Here is a 21,188-nt window from a genome sequence, read left to right on the forward strand (position 1 = left end):
TTTAAACAGTGAGACCTCTGTATAAATTGATTGTCTAGGGTGATTTAGTGTTTATCTCTATTTATTTAAATAATGAAAATCCTAAACTAATTTTTTCAGAAAATTAGTCCAGTTTCAAAAGCAAGTATTTTTAATATGGTATGGTCTAGATACCAACTGATGACTTTCTCAAGATGGTCAAATCACAAGAGGTCAACGCTGAAGAAGTTAGCTAATCACTATTCATAATGCTTTATGAAGATTAAATGGACTGAACTTGTATAGCGCTTTTCCAGTCATTTTGACCACTCAAAGCGTCACAGTCACGTTCACCCAGTCGCACTCACGAACGTTTATAAACCGATACGCAGATCGGTAGGCAATTTGGGGTTAAGTGCCTTGCCCAGAGGCACATCGACATGTGGCAGGAGGAAGCTGGAATCAAACCTACAACCTTCCGATCGCAATACGACTACTCTACCATACAGCCACAGTTGTTAAGTGGAAGGAAAAGGTGCAGGAGGCAAGGGGATAACCTTTTGCCTTGAGAGAATTGTGAATGTATTCCATCCAGGAGTTGAGAGGTGATTCACATGATGTGAACTGCAGCTGAAGTCAGGGCTTCATGAGGCGTACACATGATGACCAGCAAACTGAACTGATCCAATCCTCCTGGAGCCTCAGAATTACAAGAGTTAGCAATGCAGATGAGCTGGAGAACCCAATCACAGCAACATGGGCCGCCTAAAGCCTAAACACCTCAGCACAAAATAGTTTGTGTTTCTTATAGTCAGTAAATATGAGCTAGATTTTATAATTTCTTTAATTCTTCTATTGTCTTTTTGCATTTGAGATACAATCTGTCTGTGTAGTCAGCATAAAAGATTAATGATCCTCAAAACGTTTGGAAGAAATAGCTTTATTTAAATTCACACATCTAACACCAATAAATAAAAAGGAAGAACAAGAACTTTGTGATTGGTGTAAAATCCCAAAATATCTACCACGAAAATGAAAATGTCTACAGCAGAAACGTGCATTTAGAAAACCGAAAGCAAAGACTCAAATTTAGTTAGTCCCACACATAAATCATTCAGGAGGGGGGCAACACTGTATCCTAGAACCCAGATGATAAAAAAAATGCAATGTCCCCTTTCAGCATGTCTTACATTGACGGAAGTGCAATGAAAAATGTGATCAATTATCCATCAGCTCCCATATGTGCAATTACATAAGCAGACCCTCCCACTTGTCCACAGTGTACCTTCATTTAAACTCACTCTCTGTGATGCATCCTGACAGGAACAAGAAATCTGAGATCTAATGTTGCATTTTTTTAATATTACTTGTTAATATTTTGTCCTACTGTTTTATCTCATAAAGCCCTATCATTTTCATACTAAAACCAAAAAACCTGTTTAATTTGAATGTTTTTCAACATAATTTAAAACAATTCAACAGTTCAACCTGAAATCATGTAATTAAGTAAACTAATGTGAAAATTTGTATTATGATTCTTTGAGCAAACAACTATTTTTTATTACTTACTAATTGTTTTATAGTATTGAAACTATTTCACTTCTGCAAACTACCAGTTGAGCTGCGACCAGCTTTAAACATCAGTGGTTTACATTAATAAACATACACAGCTATCAACATGTTTACATATTTAATCAGTCATTTCATTACCCATTTACTATGACTCTCCACTAAAGAAAGACTCTGTACATAGGAGAACATTTGAACGTGTTATGAGATATTTATAGAGTTGCATGTGTTGAAGACAAGCAGGCATGATGATGGTATTCATGCAGAGCAAAGCCCGTCTGGTTAGGTGTTGTATCCTCACAGGACATCTCTGCCGGTGTAGCGTCTGCATCTGTCCTGTTGCTCTGTGAAACAGAGAGGACACCAGCTCAGCTCTCATAACACTTCAGCCCTCTGAGGAACCAAGTGTGCACTGACAACACTTGAAGAGAATTAATCTGACATGAATCGTGTTGCTCCGTTAAAGTTGTCCAACAATTTTATTTTATTTCTTTTCAGTGTGATAGGCACATTTATGTAAGAGCTCCCCACAGTGAACCAGGAATGAAATACCAAGGCATGAATAAATAATTTGTAAGTCAAATTGCATTAAGAAGGTATCTCAGGTTGGTTCAAAGCCAATTCTTCCATCACAAGATTTCTATTTCAGCCTTTTTGTTATATAACAGTCTTATATATTTCATGAAAACATCCTTTCTGGAGTGAAAAGCTAGACAAAAATATTTTGATGGGAGGGTTCCAAATTTAGAAAGGGCTAAGAGACTGCAGCCCCACCTACTGGAGAAAACATGCTACTAACGCTTCACACTTAGGCAAAAATAAGGATAAGATGCAAACATCAAAAAGAAAGTATTTATAATGTTAAATTATCTTTTGTTCTCTCATCTAGATCAAAATTTCTGGGGAAAATTTTGCATACTAGATCCAGAACTGAACTCTAATTTAACAAAGATTTTTATCGTGAGCGGCATAAAAATTGACTGATTTGGCTTAAAGTGAGGTACTAATTCGAAAGAATTTAGATGGAACTGGATTCTTGTCTTTTATCTGCCTCAAGATCACATTTTGTTGTCAATTAGCAGCTTACAATCCAAACTGTAATTAAGCAAATCAGTTTAAACATATTTTGTTGCAACCAAACTACAAGAACCACATCTTTTAGATAGCCACTGGGAGTTTTTAAAGGAAACTTTATTCTATTTTAAGGTATCCAAAAATATTCTGAGTCTAATCTGAATAGATGCTGTGAAGTTGGACCATGTTGCTTTTCAGAAGCAGCACCTGACCTCCAGATGTGAAAACACAGTTGGTGAGACTGAGCTAAAACTGTAAAGATGCTAAAAACATTTGCTTTGCTCATACTAGCAGCTACTCTTAATCATTCATTGAGTGAATGATTAATATTATCACTCTAAATAAATATTTCATTTTACATTAGCATATAAATACTGACATACTACAAAAGTAAGAAAAACTGATTACACACTGCAGTAAATAGTTTGTCTTCTTTCATGTGAGAAAGACAAACACTGAAAATAGACAGAGCAGTCCTCTCAGATCATGAAGAAAACAACACTCACTGATGCTGACTCTTCAGCTCTATTCACTACATTTTCCTAAAAGCCAATCAACCATATCAAGTCCTATGATTATCTTACCTAACAGCGCCTGTGCTGCTTCTTCAGTCTCCTCCACAGCCACAGGTTTCAGCAGCAAGGCGAAGAACACCGCAACACCTATCACCTGGGAACAAAACCCTCACAGTAAACTCTTTCAGAAACAATCCATTCAGCGAGAGACAATACAGGCAATCAGTTCCAGGCTGCGTGTACCAAACAAGTGCAACGTCTTGTAATCATAGTTTTTGAATGAGACTGATTTCCTTTAAGGTACCCACCTTTAGAGGCTGCAGTATGAAGATGCTCTCAAAAAGGGACAGACCCAAAGACATGACCCACTTAATGGATTTCTCTTTGCCGTACTGGAAGCCGTACAGCAGGGTGAAGTAAGTGGATATCCCACTGATGGAGAGCAACAGGAACCAGCCAATGAACACACACCACCAGGGCAGCTTGACACCTGTCGGGGTCTTCTTCTTCTTCCTCACAGGGACGGGACTATTTAAAAAAAAAAAGAAAAAAAGAAAATTGAATGAGAGGAAACATAGGAAAGAACATGTAATTAGCAGTGTGAGTGGGCCAACCAGTTGGATAGGTGACTGCTGAAGACCATCTCAGCCTTGCGGACCAGCAGGTTGGTGTTGTTGAGAACACGCTGGTACTCTTCTGGACAGGAGAAGTTTTTTGCATCCAGTTTTTCCAGGTTCATGAGGAGGTGGCACAGACCGGCCAGGAGGAACTTGCTGCAGTAGACCCAGTGGTTGTCACTCTCACTCTCACCTGCGGAGGATTTATTGAAGGACCAGCTTGTAAAGAAAAGTCCTGAGGTACATTTCTACAGAAAATCTAACTGTAATTATATACTTAATATGATTTGTTCTAACCAGTTAAGATTAGATTAAACATATTTGTATTTCTGCACCTTTTTTGATAAAACAAAGAAAAACAAAAACAAAAAAAGCCCCAAAGTACTCTGGCACAATTTAGTTTTTAATTCATTTTCTGCTGTTTAAAAATCTGGTTTTCTTTTTAATATTTACAAACAGATGTATTTCAACATATCTTCCTTCTCTATCACATGTGCTATATTCTTTATTTTATTGATATCAAACAACAACAAAAACAAGACCTTGCATGTGCTGGATAAAGACATGAAGCCGGTCCAAAGCTGGGACCAGATCATAAGAGGCCTCCAGTTTGACAACCTCTGACATCTTGTTCCTTGGATTCATGCTCACCAGAGAAATTATCTTCTCAGTTTCCTGTGGTAAAATAAACAAAATATTTGCACTCAAGAGACTTTAGTCTGGTGCTGACAAAACAAAACAAAACAAAACTCACATTCAGGACAGTAGGAATGGTGACAGCTGGAGGCTTGAAGATCTCATCAGGGTCGTCTTTTTTGGATTTTGAAACAATGCGAGGTCGGATGCTTCGGAAAATGGTTATGATGAGGATATTGATGGGGAACATAAGAAGTCCGCTCTGCACACCCACCATGATGTCTTGCCAAGTCATCTGGAGGGATCCTGGAGCAAAAACATGAAGTATTTTAAAACATTTTTACATGGGAGCTTTCAGTTTATCAAAAATAAATTACACTTGACTTTTGTTCATGTACTGAATTGGAGATGTACATATGTACTTGTAAGATTCTTGCTTTTTTTTTTTTTTGTGTGTGTGTTTTCGATTAGTTCAGATTAGTTCAGATTAGTTCAGATTAGTTTTCAAAAGTTTCTTATGCAGTGTTTTTTCTAAGTGAATGAAGTTTTGCTCCTCAGATCATTAAGATTTTTAAGTTAAAAGCTATGCGGCCACCTATTGAAACGACCACAGGAGAGTTTGGATCCACAGGAATGTTCCAGAAGGCGATGTTGATGGCCATGGTGCACAGGAGCAGGCTCATGCAGCAGGAAACCCTCTGAGCTCGGGTGAAAGGACTGCGGGACGGGGGATCCACGATGGACACCCAGATGTGTTCATCCCTAAAACCAGTCGATGTTCGGCTGTGGAAAATATTCCTGACCAGAAAAGAGAAGAATAAAAAAAATAAAAACAGAACAGTTAAACCTGGCTCTGTCAAAAGCTAGAGATTTTATCTTCAGCGTGAACAACATATTCTTACCTGAAACTTGCGATCTCGTTGCTTTTTGCAGAATTAAAGATTTTCTTGGTCATTCCGTCTCCTTGGTCAGAGCTCAGCCAGCAGTTACAGAAGAAATGCCAAACATTTTTACTTTGAAGGTCCTGTATGGTCACTTTGCTGACAAACCTTACATGTGAGAAAAAAGGAGTTTTAAGTAGAGACTAAAACAACTACTCGTAAGTTGTTTTTTTTGTTGTTTTTTTTACTTGTGTTTTAGTACAGATGAGACAGAAATATTTAATGTTTGAACGGCTCAGCCTCTGTTACCATGATGGGTGACCTCCTGAGTTGTCATGCTGCAGGCGAAGGTTTTTCAGTTCTCCCAGTGGGTAGGGTGTGGACAAAAGGAACATGTCAAAAGATCCTCTCTCAAACACCGGCTTTTCTGGATCGGTCAGGGTGTGTATGGTACTGTCTGCTTCTGTGCCAATCAGCTTCACCGTGACCTGCAGGACAGCAACGAGAACTGATGGAACAGCACTGGAACGACATTTCAATGTTCCTCATAATAGATCTTTTCATGCATGCAAGGAAACGCTGCACGTATTCTATCCAAGTGTGTTATCGAGTGCTCTAATTTATGCTGCAGTGTGTTGGAAAGGCAGTCAGAAGGACAAGGACATCAAGCAACTGGATAAGCTAATGATAAAAGCTAGCTCTGTGTTTGGCAATAGGGTGGAGTAATAACACATGGTGGCAGAGAGGGGAACACTGAAGAAAATAAGTATTTATAAAGTCCTGCTTGGCAAGAAAATAAAATATCTAAGTGAAGAAGGGAAGTCTGTACTTGTGTTAATAATAAAGCTTAATTCTCATTCTGAACACTTAAATATCTTACGCTAGCAGAAGTGCCTGCGCCTCTGCGATGTCCCGTCTGGATCCCGATCAGATAGTTGTACTGAGTTCCTGGGTGATTGTCCTCCAACAGAGTTATCTTCCTCTGACAGATATAAAATGCATTACAGTGAACACAATTATATTTGTTTGTAAGAAATTATTCAACTAATAACATTGAGCGTGAAAAAGGAGAAGCACAAACATTAGATGTCTGACCTTAGAGCTCGCTCTGCGGTCAGCATAGCAGGCCCACAGCAGTGTCATCAGGTAAAGACCAAAGAAAGCACACAGCAGGGCCAAAACCACGTAATTCTCATTCACTGTGGCAAACAGCTCTGCTGTTCGAGACACGTCAACATAGTTTGGCATCACAAAGAAGGAGCTCCCAAAGAGAGTCAGGTGGTTACACAGACAGTGTGTCAGCTCCGGAGTGCTTTGCTCTCCCACCTGCATGGCAGAAAAATACGTACCACTGTTTAGTAAGCCGTGTATCTACTGCTAACCCCAAGAAATGAATCTAAAACAATGTGCATACCCTGCAGCCTTCATCGCTCCACTCCTCATTCTTAGTGTGCCAGTAAAGGCACCTGGTAAGGTATGTGTTGATGTTCAGCGTCACTTCTCTTTCCAGCGTGAAATTCACAAGTCTGGCTTCCACATACCAAACCCCTGATGTGTTCTGTAGCATCTCAGGGGTAATCAACCAGCGATAGTCCTCTGAAGCCAAAATATATCAGTCTGTCATCAAACCTCAACCACAAAGGAGCAAAGGGTAGCGTAGGTGCTAGTGATGGTTACCTGTGTGTTTCAAAATGGTTGAGTTGTGGAAATATGTGGAGTTGGGAGGTGATTCATAAGACAAGAAAACAGCCAGTGACACGTTGATGCTTGGTTTGATGTTAAATAATATGGTCATCTCTGTGTCAGACACATTGATCTGAGATACAGACTTTGTGTTCTTAGTCAACACGACAGTGGTGCTGGTCAGAGCTGAATTATTGGAGCGAGGCAAAAAGATCTGAGGCAGAAAAGATGTTTTCATGAAAAGAACCATTAGGATGATGGTTCTTTTCATCCTAATGGTTGAAAAGGCTTCAAACCAAAATGATTTCACAAGAATGATTTCATGTTTCAGAAAGACAGAAATACTGTAGCTTCGGGTGATAAAAATTTTAAACACTTCTTCACATTATTTATGTGACTCTATACGTAATAGAGTCTTAGTTCTTGAGGTTAAAACATAAACATTGTTCTTTAATAACGAAAAACTTTTGTTTTTTCATATTGGCTGTACCTCAACCATCTCTGTGAGATTTTCCAGCTTAATCTCAGATTTTCCATCACTGAGCATAAAGTTGCAAACATTTCCTGATATGTTTGCAGAGGGGTAAGGGTTGACTGAGAATGTAGACATCTAAAAATGAGAGACAATCTCTGTTATAAAAGGCTGCAAAAAATATTTTTAAAAACCAATATGTGGCAGTAACTCACACAGACCTGTGCAACGATATTTTCATAGTTCCCAATGCTTGATTGCAATGCTGAGAATGAAGGGAGCTTGACCATCCCTCCGTCTTCCTTTGAACCCAGCACTGCATTGCTGAGCTTCTCAGGTTTGTACCTGATTTGAAGGGAAATCAAATTTAGTCCAATTATATAAGACAAAAGGAAGAAAATGGAGAAGAAAATGGAGAAGAAACTTACGCGGCTGTTATGACACTGCCTAATGGGGTCTTGGAGACTTTTGGTGTCTCCCCCACGAGCAACAGAGAAGCTGTTTGAGTGAGCTCCAATACATTCTGAAAAAATTGCTGGTGAAAGGAGAAAGCAATGCCATGTGACTTCAAAAGCCAAAAGGGTAACACAGTGTCCATGTGTTTAATAGTGACAATAAACAAACTTACGTAATTTTGGTTGTGATCAAAATCACATTTTTGTATAGTCAGATAAAGGATGGCATTGCTACACTTGATGATGGAGTCGATGGTAGCAGGATGAGCTTTAGCAAAATCAAGGGTCAAGTTTTTTGTGCCAGCCAACAAATATTTAATAAATTTGTCCTGTGAAAAGTGACAAAGTTTAACACAATATAAGACAACAGGATATTAATTATGATGAAAGAAAACATCTTACCCTATTTTCATCAGACGGTTCTCCTGCAGTTGTTTCCATGTATGTCAGAAATCCTACTGCATTCTACCTCAGAAACATAGTATATTTTTTTCATGTAATACAGAAATATTTGTACTTTTAACTCAAGAACTCAATTACTTTATTCATTTATTGTCACATAAGTGGCTTGCCTCACCTCTAGTAGCTTAGTAATGTTGTTGATATTTCCATACATTTTATTCACATTATTGACATCCCTTTTGGTCCCTGAAATAAAAATACCTTTATTTATTTATTTACTAGCCAGATGTATAAACGACACACAAATCCACAGCCTACCACTATTTCCTTAAGATGTAATTTAAGTAATGAACTTACGAGGCCTAGCCACATCACTGGAGGTTTTTGGGCTCTAAAGGGAAAATAACAACAAAAAGAAAAGGACCTTTAAACTGGTCCTCATAGATTTTTTTACTTTTAAAGTGAGATTTATATCTTACCTTTAAATTTGATGGAGACTTTGCAGCTTTAAATAGAGAATTACACAGATTGGGATATTAAGTACAGCATCAAAGAAAATACAAATGGTGATAATTACGTTCTACTTCTTTTTTATACATGAAAGGGAAGAGATAAAATCCAGAAATAAAGAAAAGATTTGACTGGTAGCCTCCACATACTATGCGTGCAGAGAAATCCTCGTCTGTTGCTGCAGTCGGACCTCAGGCGCCGAGGAGGATTCAGCTTCAAGTATGTGCAGAGTTCCTTTATAGCTTCCCCTTTTTCTGTTTTTAACCTCTTAAGACCTGACAGAACAAACAATAGTCAGAAATTTCTGGACTTTAGCTTTAGTAATATAAAGCTACGTAATTTTTAAAGTTTAATCAGTAATACTTTTGTAACAATTTTATGTCAGATCATGATTTCTTGGTTAATGTCAAGTTGTCATAACAAAGACATTTTGAATAATGTCAACTTTGTATTAAAAGTGTCCTGATTTACTAAATGACACTTTTTGACAACAGCCATAAATATTCATGAAGACTCACTCATGTTCATGACAGGTGTTATAGCATGTTTATGACAGTGTCTTATTCACAACCCGTCAAATAAAGTGTTACCTTTTCAACAAAATATAACTGGAATAGATGAGTGAATAAAAGAATGAGATAATTATTTGGAACATTTAACACTGTATTAATATTTTTGACAGATGTATGTCATCATTGTGTAATGAGTTAATTCTCTACCTAATCTCTCTTAAAAAATAGGATAAGAAAATAAGCACTAACAATTTCTTTATTTAATTTAGTTGAATATTTCACTCTGTTTTTATTGACTGTGGGTTTTTTATGTTTGTGCTAGTATAAAATATGAATAAAAAGGACTCCTGGTCAAGCCAAAATAAGTTTGAATAACTTATTTTGAAATCACAAATTTATATTTCCTTGCAGTAGGAAATTTAAACAAGCCAGTTGGTTGTTAAAGAAATTTTAAAACATCTCCAAGCTGGGTACCAGGTCAATGACTCATGGTCAAAACTGAATATAAACTGAATAAGACTGAACATGAATAAAACCTTAAATAAATTAAACGCCCAGCATTCTTAATGGAGTATGAAAATTAATACTGAAAGGGTAAGTGTTCAGTTGCTCAATTGTCAGACATTCCTACTGGGTAAAAAGAGAACCATCATAGAACACCTCCAATGTTTTTGAATTGCAGGTTTTATTACTATAATTTGTAATAAAATTCAAGTTCATGGTCTTTAAACTGCTTATAAGTAGTTTTACATGAGAATCTTAAAGAGCTAGGTGTTTTATTTTAAGGAAAGTCGTCCTTGAAAACATGTATAGGCATCTTTCTTACTGCTGTTTCATAATCCTGTAATAGATGATGAAAAGTGGACTCTTTATGCTCTTATGTTCTTTTAAAATCAACCAAAGTGAAAAGACAAAGGAACTTTGGTTTGGTTGGGTTATTTGATCGACCGAATATTGCTCAAATGCATTTAAGCATGCATGCAATTCTAATCTGGACGTCTTTAATTTTATGCTTTTCAAACACTTTTTTTTAAAAGGTTTTATTGGCTCGAGTGGCCTTTATGTGATAGTTAATTGACAGAAAAGTGGGTAATGAGAGGGGGGAAGACATGCGGCAAAGGTCACCAGGCCGGGAATCGAACCTGCGACGGCCACGTCGAGGACTAAGGCCTCCTTATGTGGGTTGTGCTTAACCCCTGCGCCACAACAGCACATCCCGCTTTTCAAACACATTTATGTGTAGTTTAGAAGAAATGTAAAGTAACTTCTATGTTGTTTCATCAGCTTCTGTTTACTCAGATTGTTTTTCAGCAACTTCAAAATAATGTGAAAAAAATAATACATGCCTTGTGTTTTGCTCAATTTATAAAGAAGTTGGGTGCTTTTTCAATTGAATTATATATTTTTTTCTTTTAAGGACCTTTATCCTTAACAGGGGGAAAGTATTCAAAACTATTTAAATGAAGATGCTGTTGCAGTCTTGATGATAAGAATTCAAATGTAATCCTGAGACACACTTCTAAAAAGAGAAGTCAGCCACTTTACTGTGTCTATAATTTCTTAGGTTAGGTTTAATTTATTTTATATAGTAAATTTTACATCTTTGTTTTAATTTGTGTTAAATTAATAATGACCATATAGAGCTTTTGAAGCCACTACACACTTGAGGTTAGATTAGATGAATGTACTTTTACAAAATTACTTATACGTTATACCTTAAAATTCACTTATTTTGACCATAGATGTAGTTCACACCGTTTTTTCTTAACAAAACTAACTGATCATGTGCAAACCAATTTGAAGAGTTTATTTACCTTAACTTTATTGTGAAGGCTAGACTAAATAAAAGATGGAAAGAAACATTTGTTTGCAGTTGAAATACGTTACAGAGAAGTAAAATAATTTGACTCACTTGGGGATGGATCCCTGTGATGTGTTTGGATCCCTTTTTCCACCCACCAGGTGAAGCTGCTGGTGTTTTTCTCTCTGGTAATGTTGCTCAGGAACATTTGGATTGGGTTATTCAGCACATTCAGCAGCTTCCCTCCTCTCTCCTCACAGCTGCTCCTTGCTTGGTACCAAGTTTTTGACTCCTCCACAAACTCCAAGCAGACATTTTGCCAAACAGACTTGCATGATGCTGTCAGGTTGCCGTCCGGGCAGGTCTCACACTTTTTGGTTAAAGACAGGCGTCCATAGGAGATCCACAGCAAGATAAAAGTTTGGAGTAACATGTCTATTGTGCTGCTGGCCCTCTGGCTGGACCTTCTACTGAGCTTGGTGCCTTCAGTCTTTCATATGAACATGAGAAAACTTCCTCTGGAAAAAAAAGCACTCTGCATATGTTCTAAATACTTTAGGAAAATCAGTGCAGCCACTCAAACAAGATGCAAAGTGAAGGAGTTGCTTGATGTCACTGGAGTTAAGTTTTTCCTCCTTATGCAGGCCAATAAAATGTTCTCAACATGATTTATAATTTTAGCCAACATATGTTGTTTGTCATTACGGTGTGTATGGGATTCATAACTCTTACGAATAATAAAAAAAAAGTTTGTGTACTTTAATTACATAAATCTGCCCCCTTTCTTGGTCGTATCAAGATTTTGGCCTTGTGACGAAAGTATCGCGAGAAGATGTGGAGGAAGCGTGAGAGTTTGTGTAACGTAGGAAATAACAACACGGTGTCCTTTAATGCTGTAACGCAGCTGCCTCCATGGCGGGACGATTGAAGGTAAATTTGCACAATGTAGCAAAACGTAATTTTTCATTGAATTAGATGTTCCTGAACTACATGCGTGTTTTCGTTTCCCCGCTCTGTTTCTTTGCTCTACAGCAGGAGCTAAACTATAAACACAGCCATTCATTTCTGTCGCTGACTTTTACCAAGAGCACAAGTTACCTTAGTTTATTTTGCTGCTTTTATGTAGCTTTAATTTTGTTCAGCCTGGTGAAAATTAAAGGTAAGAAACGCTTTTCGCCATGACTGAGAAGAAAAGAAAATATGTCAACACACTCCTTTTATTCAGCACATTTCTTTTGAGCTTTTTCTTCCAGTACTCTTCATGGAAACCAGCACTTTTACCAGTCCTAAAATAATTGCTGAAGGTTTTTCTTCCAAAGTTATTAAGACCTTTTTGAATAGTTTCCTCTTTATTATTTCTCACGAGGCACATTAAAACAAAAGTACAAGTAAAACGTGACAATATAACCAGTGTGTTATATTGACAGCAGTCAGTAGTAGACAGTAGAGACAATAGTCAAAGAGAAAAGACTCATTTGAGTTTTTTTATTTGCAAATGTAAATTATACTTTCAGCTCGAAAAAAAATATATATATAAATGTTGATTGCAATAAAAAAAACATTGTAAGTGGTCTTGATGAGTTTTCTCCAGTCTTTCTGTAATCTTTTCTAAGGTATCCCTTGGACTTTGTTTGCTTTATATAAAACAAGAGATTAGAGATGCACCAATCAATAGACCAGAGATCGCCAGACATTCCCCACCTCATCTCTGACTGTTGATCAGTGAGTCAAACACTAAAACATCAAAATCCCTCCCCTCCCACCCTCAATCCATCAAATGCACAAAAACTGCTAAAATTTTCTGCCTGTAATCTGACCAGTTTAAATCCATCCATCCATCCATCCATTTTCTGGTCACCCTTGTCCCTAATGGGGTCGGGAGGGTTGCTGGTGCCAATCTCCAGCTGCGTTCCGGGCGAGAGGCGGGGTTCACCCTGGACAGGTTGCCAGTCTGTCGCAGACCAATTTAAATAAATAAAAAAATCAGGTCATGGTTGATGCATGAACTTGAAAAAGAAACAAAACGTGCAACACATTTTCCTCTTTTCAGTTTGAGTTCATATAATAAGTCTGAATTAGGAAATCAGGCCTCAAAGAAAACTGGAAATCAATACAAGCAAAGTTCAAGTGTGATTGATGCATCTCTATCTCAATACATGACCGCCTTCTGAATTTAAAAAAATTTCTCATTGTTTTGATGTCATCGTTTAAGGCACTTAACTCTCACATGTGACCCAATGTTGTGTCTGAACACAACAGGCAACCAATAACAAGTCAATTCAACTAATGTGTGTATGGAGTTTAAAGGTTTACTAACATCCCAACTTTGCTTTTTGAAGTTATGGTTCGGTACATATTTTGTACATATTGATAAAGGGAAACTAATAAATGATATATGATTTATTTGAACTGCAGTGACTTAAAATAGTTTTTTAAATTCAGGATAATCAGGTGTAGCAAATTCTTGGATGCATTAGACAACAATAAAACCTCCTAAAGTGGTTAGAATGATAATTTAGTTGTTTTTTTTAGTAAGACTTTGCTGATATTTGAGAATACAAAATGTTTGCATCACTTTGGAGTTGTTTAAAGTTGACACTAAACGTGCTCATCTAGCAAGAACAAGTGGATTATTGTGTTTCCATATTGTTTAGCATATTTGTTCAATAACAGATAATAACCTCAGAGTTTGACATCTGAGTGGCATCGGCTTCACTTGTGTTTGTTATTTAGTCTCTCATACATCAGTCGGTATTCCTATCTTGGCTCAATGCAGAAAACAAAGCAGCACAAACAAGGTAATTTTTGTAACCTAATTACAAACAGTTTAAACACAACTATTTGAAATATTTTTTCATGGTTTCATCAACAGAAGCAGCTCAAAGATGCGGTGAAGGTCATCAGCTCAGGCAGTCTTTTGTTTGCTTCCTACCTCACTGTTGTTGGAGATGAGCGCTTCTATGCCAACCAGCTGATGCCTTTGCTGCAGAGGCTTGTGGGCCCAGAAACAGCACATGTACTGTCAGTGAAGCTGATAGGACTGGGTCTGGTTCCTCTGAACCGCTACCAGGACCCGGCCTCACTGGTAAGCAAGTAACTTCAGTGTCTTCTGAAGTTACTTCTTCTCGTAGAGATTAATCAAACACTGTTCCGTTTGCTGCTGTGTGTCTACAGGAAGTGAATGTGCTCGGACTGAAGTTCAAAAACCCTGTTGGGATTGCGGCAGGATTTGACAAGCATGGCGAGGCTGTGGACGGCTTGTACAAACTGGGGTTTGGTTTCGTTGAAGTGGGCACGATCACACCAAAACCTCAGGAGGGAAATCCTAAACCCCGTGTGTTTCGACTCCCAGAAGATCAGGCGGTTATTAACAGGTATGTTTGGAAAGGCAATAAACTGCATTCTCTTATGTATTTTACAGTTTTCACATGTATTCATGCAATGACCATTATTGAATAAAGTCAGTTTCTTGTGTACAGCTTAAGGATAGAATCCATCTAAGTGATTCACATATTGATATTAGGGCTGCAAGTAACTATTTTAGTAATCAATTTATTCTGAGAATCAATAAAAAAAATAAAATAAAAAAAGTGGCACATTCTGTAATTTTTTTATTTAGTCACTTAAGCCTTTTTCATGCAGTATTAGAAATACATTAAAAGATGCAAATAAATAATTCACTTTATTTTTGACATAAGAAAATATGCAGTAACATTGCATTCCTTCAGTGCACACTTGACCATTTGTAGCAAATGATGCATCTGCGGCTAAAAAAATGCTTCTAACATCTGAAAAGCTCAGCCTTTTTTGCCTGACTTAACATCAATGCAGTGTAGAGCTAATCTGTTGCATATTCTTTGGATTAACCAATTAATAATTGGATAGCAAAAGATGCTTAATAGGAGATTTTTATTTTATTTGTTTCTTTACAGAATTTGAACCAGATGAAGCTAAAACTTTCACTTGAGAAATTATGGGTGAAACATGTTTACAGACAAAGATGTATTTATCTTTAATACAACATTTTTATATTTTTTGTACAGTTTTGACTTAATTTAGATTTTTTTTCCAGCAAATTGTCTTTTGTTAACAGTTAACAGTTAATCGATTACTAAATATGTTGACAATTATTTTAGTAATCGATTGATTGTGATTAATAGGATTAATCATTTTAACCCAAATAGATCTAAGGTAGTAAAATAATAAACTAGACTTTAGGTTGTTGCTGTTGTGAATGTCTCGTGTGTTTATTTTGTCAAGGTACGGATTCAACAGCTGTGGTTTGGCAGAGGTCCACACAAGGTTGACGGCTAGAGGAGAAACGCAGCTAAAGTGCAGTAACAGTGAGTACATCTCATGGTCCATAGGTCACTGTAAATATTTCAATTAAACTTAAAGAAACACAAATGCAGCAAAGCAAATGAATGTTTTACTGACACAAGATGTTGTGATTTTAATCATTGGATTGTGTTGGAAGAGGTTAAGAGGAAATTAAACTGTTCTTTCTCATTTTTGGTGCGTATAAATGTTCCTGACCTCACCTTGTCTCACGTTTTATTGCTTGCAGCTCATTTAGCGCATCTGCTCCCTCTGCCTCTGCTGAGCCATGCATACAATGAGCCAAGCTGTGTTTGTGTTTACCTGACCCTTGCTGTTTGTGCGTCTGCTTGTGCTTCTTTTGTTTACAGCTGGCCTTCCCCTGGGCATCAACCTGGGGAAGAACAAGCTTTCCCCGGATGCATCTGCAGATTACTCGGAGGGGGTGAGAGCTCTGGGTCCGCTTGCTGACTACCTGGTGGTCAACGTCAGCAGCCCCAATACGCCAGGCCTGCGAGATCTGCAGGGGAAGGCTGAGCTCCGGCAGCTTTTACGCACGGTAGGACTCGCCGGATGTTTAATTTTTATGACCAGGAAAGAAAACTGCAGGGATTATCAGGTAGAAATGAATTAGGAATTTTAGCTCGTGATATTATTATTGCAATAATAAACACTAGTATTACTATTATTGCTTGTTTACCTGATGTCATGCAGCTCTATTTGAAAGCTGTGGCCCTTGATGATTAATAAAGTCACAGTTTTATGCCTGAATTGCCTCGTTATTTTATATTATTTTATTCATTGATAAACTTAGAAAATAATTTCTAAACTGCTGCACACACTTCTCTCACCTTGTGACCAAAACAAGGTCAAAAGGTCCCATACAGGTATGAATGTTTATGACTTTCTGTCAAAACTACATTCTAACAGTGAGTGTTTATACTCAGAAAAAAATCAGCTAAAACTATTTTATAATTTAGATGTAATTGCTCATCTCTTACGCACCTTGAATAAAGATTTTACTACTTAAAGGTCTTAACTTTTGAAGTGGTTGGACTGAATATTGACCTGCTCAGAAACATCAGAAGAATAGATTTTAGATTACCCTGACATCTTCTGTAGCCTGTTGCAGTTCCACGCTTTGACGTAATCTTAATTGTAATCTGTCTTTTTTTATTTATTTTAAATGCTTGATGGTGATGCAGAATTGATTCAGTATTATTTATGTAGATCACGCTTTATGTGTGCTGTACTAAAGAGGTGCAAACACTGTTTTCCTCACAGCTAAAGGAATCTCAAGGGCAGAGTTAATGAATGCCTCTCTGCAGTGACATGAGTGACAAAAGCCCTTTGGCCAATGACCTCAATGCAAGCTTGTTGGTATTTCTATTTATGCTGCTTAAAAGAGTCTTTGAAAGCCCCACAGCATTTTCTTTCAACCAATTACTCACAGCTGTTGGGATGAAATTCCATCAAATAAGTTTCTATGCTCAATTAGAGTTTATTTTTAAATTATTTCTGATAGTGAACAAACGCATTGTTGTTTAGAAACCAGTTAAAAAAACTGTTTTTTAAAAATTATTTATATTTTCAGAGTTTCTTTCAGAGAAGTTCTTTAAGCTCCTTCTGCCTTCTCGCCTCATCCTGTCTGCTCAGGTCTTAAAGGAGCGTGATGCTCTGCAGGAAGTACGCAAACCTCCAGTCCTGGTTAAGATCGCTCCTGACCTCTCAGCCCAGGACAAACAGGACATTGCTGATGTTGTTACTGAGGTTTGGACATTATTCAGTGTTTGTCTGTGTGGCGTTTGCATTTCTTTTATAGTTAAATGAAACAATTTGTATTCATAGGTTTAATCTGATAAACTGATAAATTCTGTTGTTTGTTCCAGATTATTTTTCATTTCTGTCGTCTCGTAGCAATAAAGACTGTGGAGTGTAGCAGGCCATATCCTTCTGAGATGTCTTCAAAGTGTCATGTTCCCATGCAAACTACCCACACCCTTTGCAATGCTGCAGCCTCTTTCACTGCTGATGAAACATCTGCTGCTTGTTTTGTGCTCATTTCAAATTAATTAGTTTTTTCTGCAGAAATTAGGTTTCTCATAGCAATAATAAATAATCAAGGTTCTTATTTGATACATTAGTGTAAAATTTTTAATCAATTCGTGAATAGCCTATTCAGCATTTATTTAGTACTTGTTTAACACCAATAAAGATGAGCACACAAATAAACACACTGAATAAAATCTGTTTAAAGGTTGATTTATTTGAATTCATAAGAGTCAAATAGAAATGTTTTTAAGGATTCAGACCCATATTTAAGTTCGAGCAACTCTTGATTAAATAAACATATTACTGGGTTTCATGGTCATGAGAAACAGAAAAGATCTTTGAAAGGTTTTATTGAAAGTTTGATAAAATGTTAAAATATTGCGTCTTTAACTAAAAACCAGCTCTGAACTTTTAATTTAATGATGAGATGAAGTTTATGGGTAAATATCGTCCTTTTCCTTTTTCTGCAGCAATGCAGGAACACACACCACTCACATCCTGTCGTCTTTTCTCTGTGTTCGCAGTTGGGAGTGGATGGTTTGATGGTGTCTAACACCACTGTGTCCAGGCCAGAAACACTTAAAGACCCACACAAATCTGAGGCTGGTGGGCTGAGTGGCCAGCCCCTCAAAGACCTCTCCACTAAGACTGTCGGAGAAATGTATAATCTAACCAAAGGTTGCTGTCTGCATCATTTTCTCCATTCACTGTCCCTCTTAAAGTAAAGAGAGCACACATGAAGGGAAGCCTTGTTTGGTTTTAGGTAAAGTGCCGATCATTGGAATTGGGGGCGTGGCCAGTGGGCAGGATGCGATGGATAAGATCCGGGCTGGCGCCTCACTGGTTCAGCTCTATACTGCCTTGACCTATCAGGGTCCACCTGTGGTGACGAAGATAAAGCGAGAGCTGGGACAACTTCTTAAGTGAGTATGAAAATGTACCAAAATTAACAATACCAAGGATGTTTTTGACATCAGTGATTTAGGATGATATAATTTTAGCTTAAATGACTAAGAAAATGTCATCATACATCAAGTGACCATTCACTGACAGTGTAGCTGCACACAAGCAATGAGTGTGTGAATGAAAGGATTTGCAAGGAGTCTGGTACATTTAGATAAGTGACCAGAAGCAATAAGTGGTAACATCAAGAAGCAGCAGTAGCGACAGTCCAAACAATTAGCAAAGATTTCCAAACAGAGAGGGAGATAAATTAGGCAGAATTACCGAAATTTGGTAATTTTGGTATGAAAGAGTCCATATTGGGGCTGCATGAGGTGGGGTGATCCAACAGTGCAACTCCAAGGCATGAATAAAAATATAATAGTGTTTCAAAGCAAAACTTCCATCTCTATATATTAATGCAACGCAAGTTACTTTGCATAGCACCATTCATGTAATTCAGAACACTTTATAGGGAAAATACATGCTACATATAAAAAACACAGCTGTCAAAATTTAAGCATCACATAAGAATAAAACAGTGTTAACAAAAAAAATAAACAAACAGAAAACTAGAAACAAAAGTATGCTGCAGGTAGCTGCAATGTTTTCCTGATATAAAAGAACCGTCTGTTCTTCATGTCTCAGTTTTTAGGGTTGAGGAACATGGAAACTAAATGCTTCCTAATCACAGCTGATTTCTGAGTTAGCTGCTTCGTCTCTGGTTTTCAGAGCAACAACGTGCATCTTCCTGTAGTAATGATCACTAAGTTTCAAACATGTTAGCTTATCTTTAAGAAAGAAGCTGAGTGCTGAGTAAAATAAATGACTAAGCCATTAGAAATTAGATTACACAATCTTCTTACATGCTTTTATCAATGTGAAACATTTATTGCCGCCTGTCTATTATTTGGTTGTTAGTTACCTCCTCAGTAGTTTTTATTGCTATTACTAATGCTTGTTTTCTTTGTTTAGAGATCAAGGTTTCAGCTGTGTATCTGAGGCTGTTGGAGCAGATCACAGGGAATCAGAGAGAAAATCTTAGCAAACCCTCCTAAGACGCTGCAGCACATGTAGCTGCCATCTTCTCCATCGAATCAACACAATCAAGTTTCTGCGATAAATTCAAATTTATTGGGATTGTTCATTAGTCCATTTTGAATTTCAGGGTGGCAATAAATCATCTGTGTTTATATTTCATCTTAGATGTTCAATACATTAGAATATCTTAATTTTTGAATATTTTGTTTTGGTCACTGTATTGTGAAGCAGATCTGTAACCTGATTACAGCAGGTCATGTTTTGTTACAATGTAACAGAGGTTTGCGTTTTTAAAATGCATGAAAACACCAAGGTGCTTAAAAACATTTTTAATAGTTTAGATATTTTTGTTTGTGTAAAGAACATAATGTGCCATAAGAACATTTGGCAAAAACCTTAAAACTTGATTGAATAATTAAATACAATTTAAACCTTAACTCAAATTTTGACATGTTTTTTTATTTCTTTGTATTTCTGTCAGTTGCTGTAGCTATAAAAGTGTAAGAACTTGATGTATTTCAGATGCATTGAAATCCAAATCTCATTCATATTCTTGGCATTCATGTGACTCCTGCTTGAGTGTCACATGAAACCTGATTCCAGGCAAGATGCTTTCATTTCAACAAGGCAGTTCAGTGCTTTAAATGATGAAAACATAGGGGCATAATCAAGGAAAGGAAAGGAAACAAAAGAAAATGTTTCAGTAAATATGGAATAGTCAAATGCAGCTTCCAACAAATGGGTTTTTCAGCCTTGATTTAAATCAACTCTTTTTCTGAAAGTTTGTTCCAGGTTAGTGGAGCACAAAACCTGATTGCTGCTTGTCCGTGTTTGGTTCTGGTTCTGGGGATGTAAAAGTATTGAACTAGAAGACCTGAGTGGTCTGGAAGGTTGATAAAAACAACAACAGACTTATAATGTATTTTGGTGCAAAGCCATTCAGTGATTTATAAGCTAACAGAAGTGTTTTAAAGTTTTTTTCTTTGAGCCAATGGGAGCAGGGGCAAGGACTTTAGAACTTGGCTGATATACTCTGTGAGAACAGAACCAGTAATACCAGACCTGGTTCTTCTGGTGCATTTATGTGGCTGTTTTGATAAGGGAAGTCTCAGTGCTATTGTGACTTGAGCAAAATCAAATCAAATCAGATTTTATTTGTATAGCACATTTCAGCAGCAAGGCATTTCAAAACGCTTTACATCATAAACACAGAAACACAATGCAACGTAGAATCAATAATCAAAACGTGACATTAAGTCAAGTTGATGAAAAGCGTCTAAAACAGCAGTAAATATACATGAATGCTGACTGAGAGATCAGTATTTTTATATGACTTTGCTGTACACCTGCAGCAACAAAGGAAGTCTACACAGGAAGTCTGATGTCCAGATAATTGGAGCAGATGGCTGCTCTAAGAAATATTCTTGGCTTTCTGTCACTTATCAACACATTGAAATGCTCAAAAAGTGCCCAGAATAGGTCATATTTATTAGTTGCTGCCTGCAGAAGCAGCAGTGCTGTCAGGATCAGCTGTGAGCTGCTTATTTCTCTCCTGGGGCAAAGTCCAGACCGTCTCATCCCAGATGTGGTGTCAGAAGAGGAGGGGAAGCAAAACTTTCTGGACTGTTGGCCACTTGGATGTACGGGTTCCTCAAATAACTTCTGTCATTGCTCGGAGGTAACAGTGGTGACCGCACAGCTCCTGTCCCTGCGGGCTTCACTTGGCTTTGGATTTTAGAGCTAGCAGGAAA

The 21,188-nt window shown here is 37.3% G+C and overlaps 2 protein-coding genes across 3 annotated transcripts; one reads left to right on the plus strand and one right to left on the minus strand.

The window, feature by feature from the left end:
* Positions 1-885: 885 nt before the first annotated feature.
* On the minus strand, positions 886-11,523 carry LOC122820558 (polycystic kidney disease protein 1-like 2). Its single transcript, XM_044098070.1, has 23 exons — positions 11,197-11,523; positions 8,922-9,047; positions 8,742-8,767; positions 8,620-8,653; positions 8,438-8,508; positions 8,263-8,325; positions 8,034-8,189; positions 7,834-7,940; positions 7,627-7,750; positions 7,424-7,543; positions 6,928-7,147; positions 6,665-6,846; positions 6,346-6,576; positions 6,131-6,232; positions 5,560-5,738; positions 5,272-5,418; positions 4,965-5,167; positions 4,488-4,675; positions 4,276-4,408; positions 3,731-3,926; positions 3,425-3,644; positions 3,186-3,270; positions 886-1,871 (listed from the first exon to the last, which is right to left on the minus strand). Exons 1-23 carry the CDS (start codon positions 11,516-11,518, stop codon positions 1,825-1,827), a joined length of 3,282 nt encoding a protein of 1,093 aa, XP_043954005.1. The 5' UTR covers positions 11,519-11,523; the 3' UTR covers positions 886-1,824.
* A 349-nt stretch (positions 11,524-11,872) lies between these two features.
* dhodh (dihydroorotate dehydrogenase) lies at positions 11,873-19,874 on the plus strand. Of its 2 annotated transcripts, none has more exons than XM_044100967.1 (9): positions 11,873-12,015; positions 13,958-14,170; positions 14,260-14,459; positions 15,346-15,428; positions 15,774-15,961; positions 17,059-17,172; positions 17,979-18,132; positions 18,218-18,377; positions 19,372-19,874. In XM_044100967.1, the coding sequence occupies exons 1-9, from the start codon at positions 11,998-12,000 to the stop codon at positions 19,439-19,441; spliced, it is 1,200 nt and encodes a 399-aa protein (XP_043956902.1). In that variant the 5' UTR covers positions 11,873-11,997; the 3' UTR covers positions 19,442-19,874. The 2 variants fall into 2 exon arrangements, with proteins under 2 accessions (XP_043956902.1, XP_043956910.1); XM_044100975.1 differs by lacking the exon at positions 11,873-12,015 and adding an exon at positions 12,086-12,244.
* The last annotated feature ends 1,314 nt before the right edge of the window (positions 19,875-21,188 follow it).

This window comes from Gambusia affinis, linkage group LG02, assembly GCF_019740435.1.
Source record: "Gambusia affinis linkage group LG02, SWU_Gaff_1.0, whole genome shotgun sequence".
Lineage (NCBI taxonomy): Eukaryota > Metazoa > Chordata > Actinopteri > Cyprinodontiformes > Poeciliidae > Gambusia > Gambusia affinis.

Excerpts from the sequence above, each read along its gene's own strand:
- dhodh (XM_044100967.1), top strand. Across the intron at positions 14,460-15,345 it reads GATCAGGCGGTTATTAACAG|GTACGGATTCAACAGCTGTG; the intron begins GTATGTTTGGAA and ends TATTTTGTCAAG. Across the intron at positions 17,173-17,978 it reads TTGCTGATGTTGTTACTGAG|TTGGGAGTGGATGGTTTGAT; the intron begins GTTTGGACATTA and ends CTGTGTTCGCAG.
- LOC122820558 (XM_044098070.1), bottom strand. The coding sequence starts at position 11,518 with ATGTTACTCCAAACTTTTATCTTGCTGTGGATCTCCTATGGACGCCTG. Across the intron at positions 8,326-8,437 it reads ACATTACTAAGCTACTAGAG|AATGCAGTAGGATTTCTGAC; the intron begins GTGAGGCAAGCC and ends TTTCTGAGGTAG. Across the intron at positions 7,751-7,833 it reads GGCAGTGTCATAACAGCCGC|GTACAAACCTGAGAAGCTCA; the intron begins GTAAGTTTCTTC and ends CCTTCAAATCAG.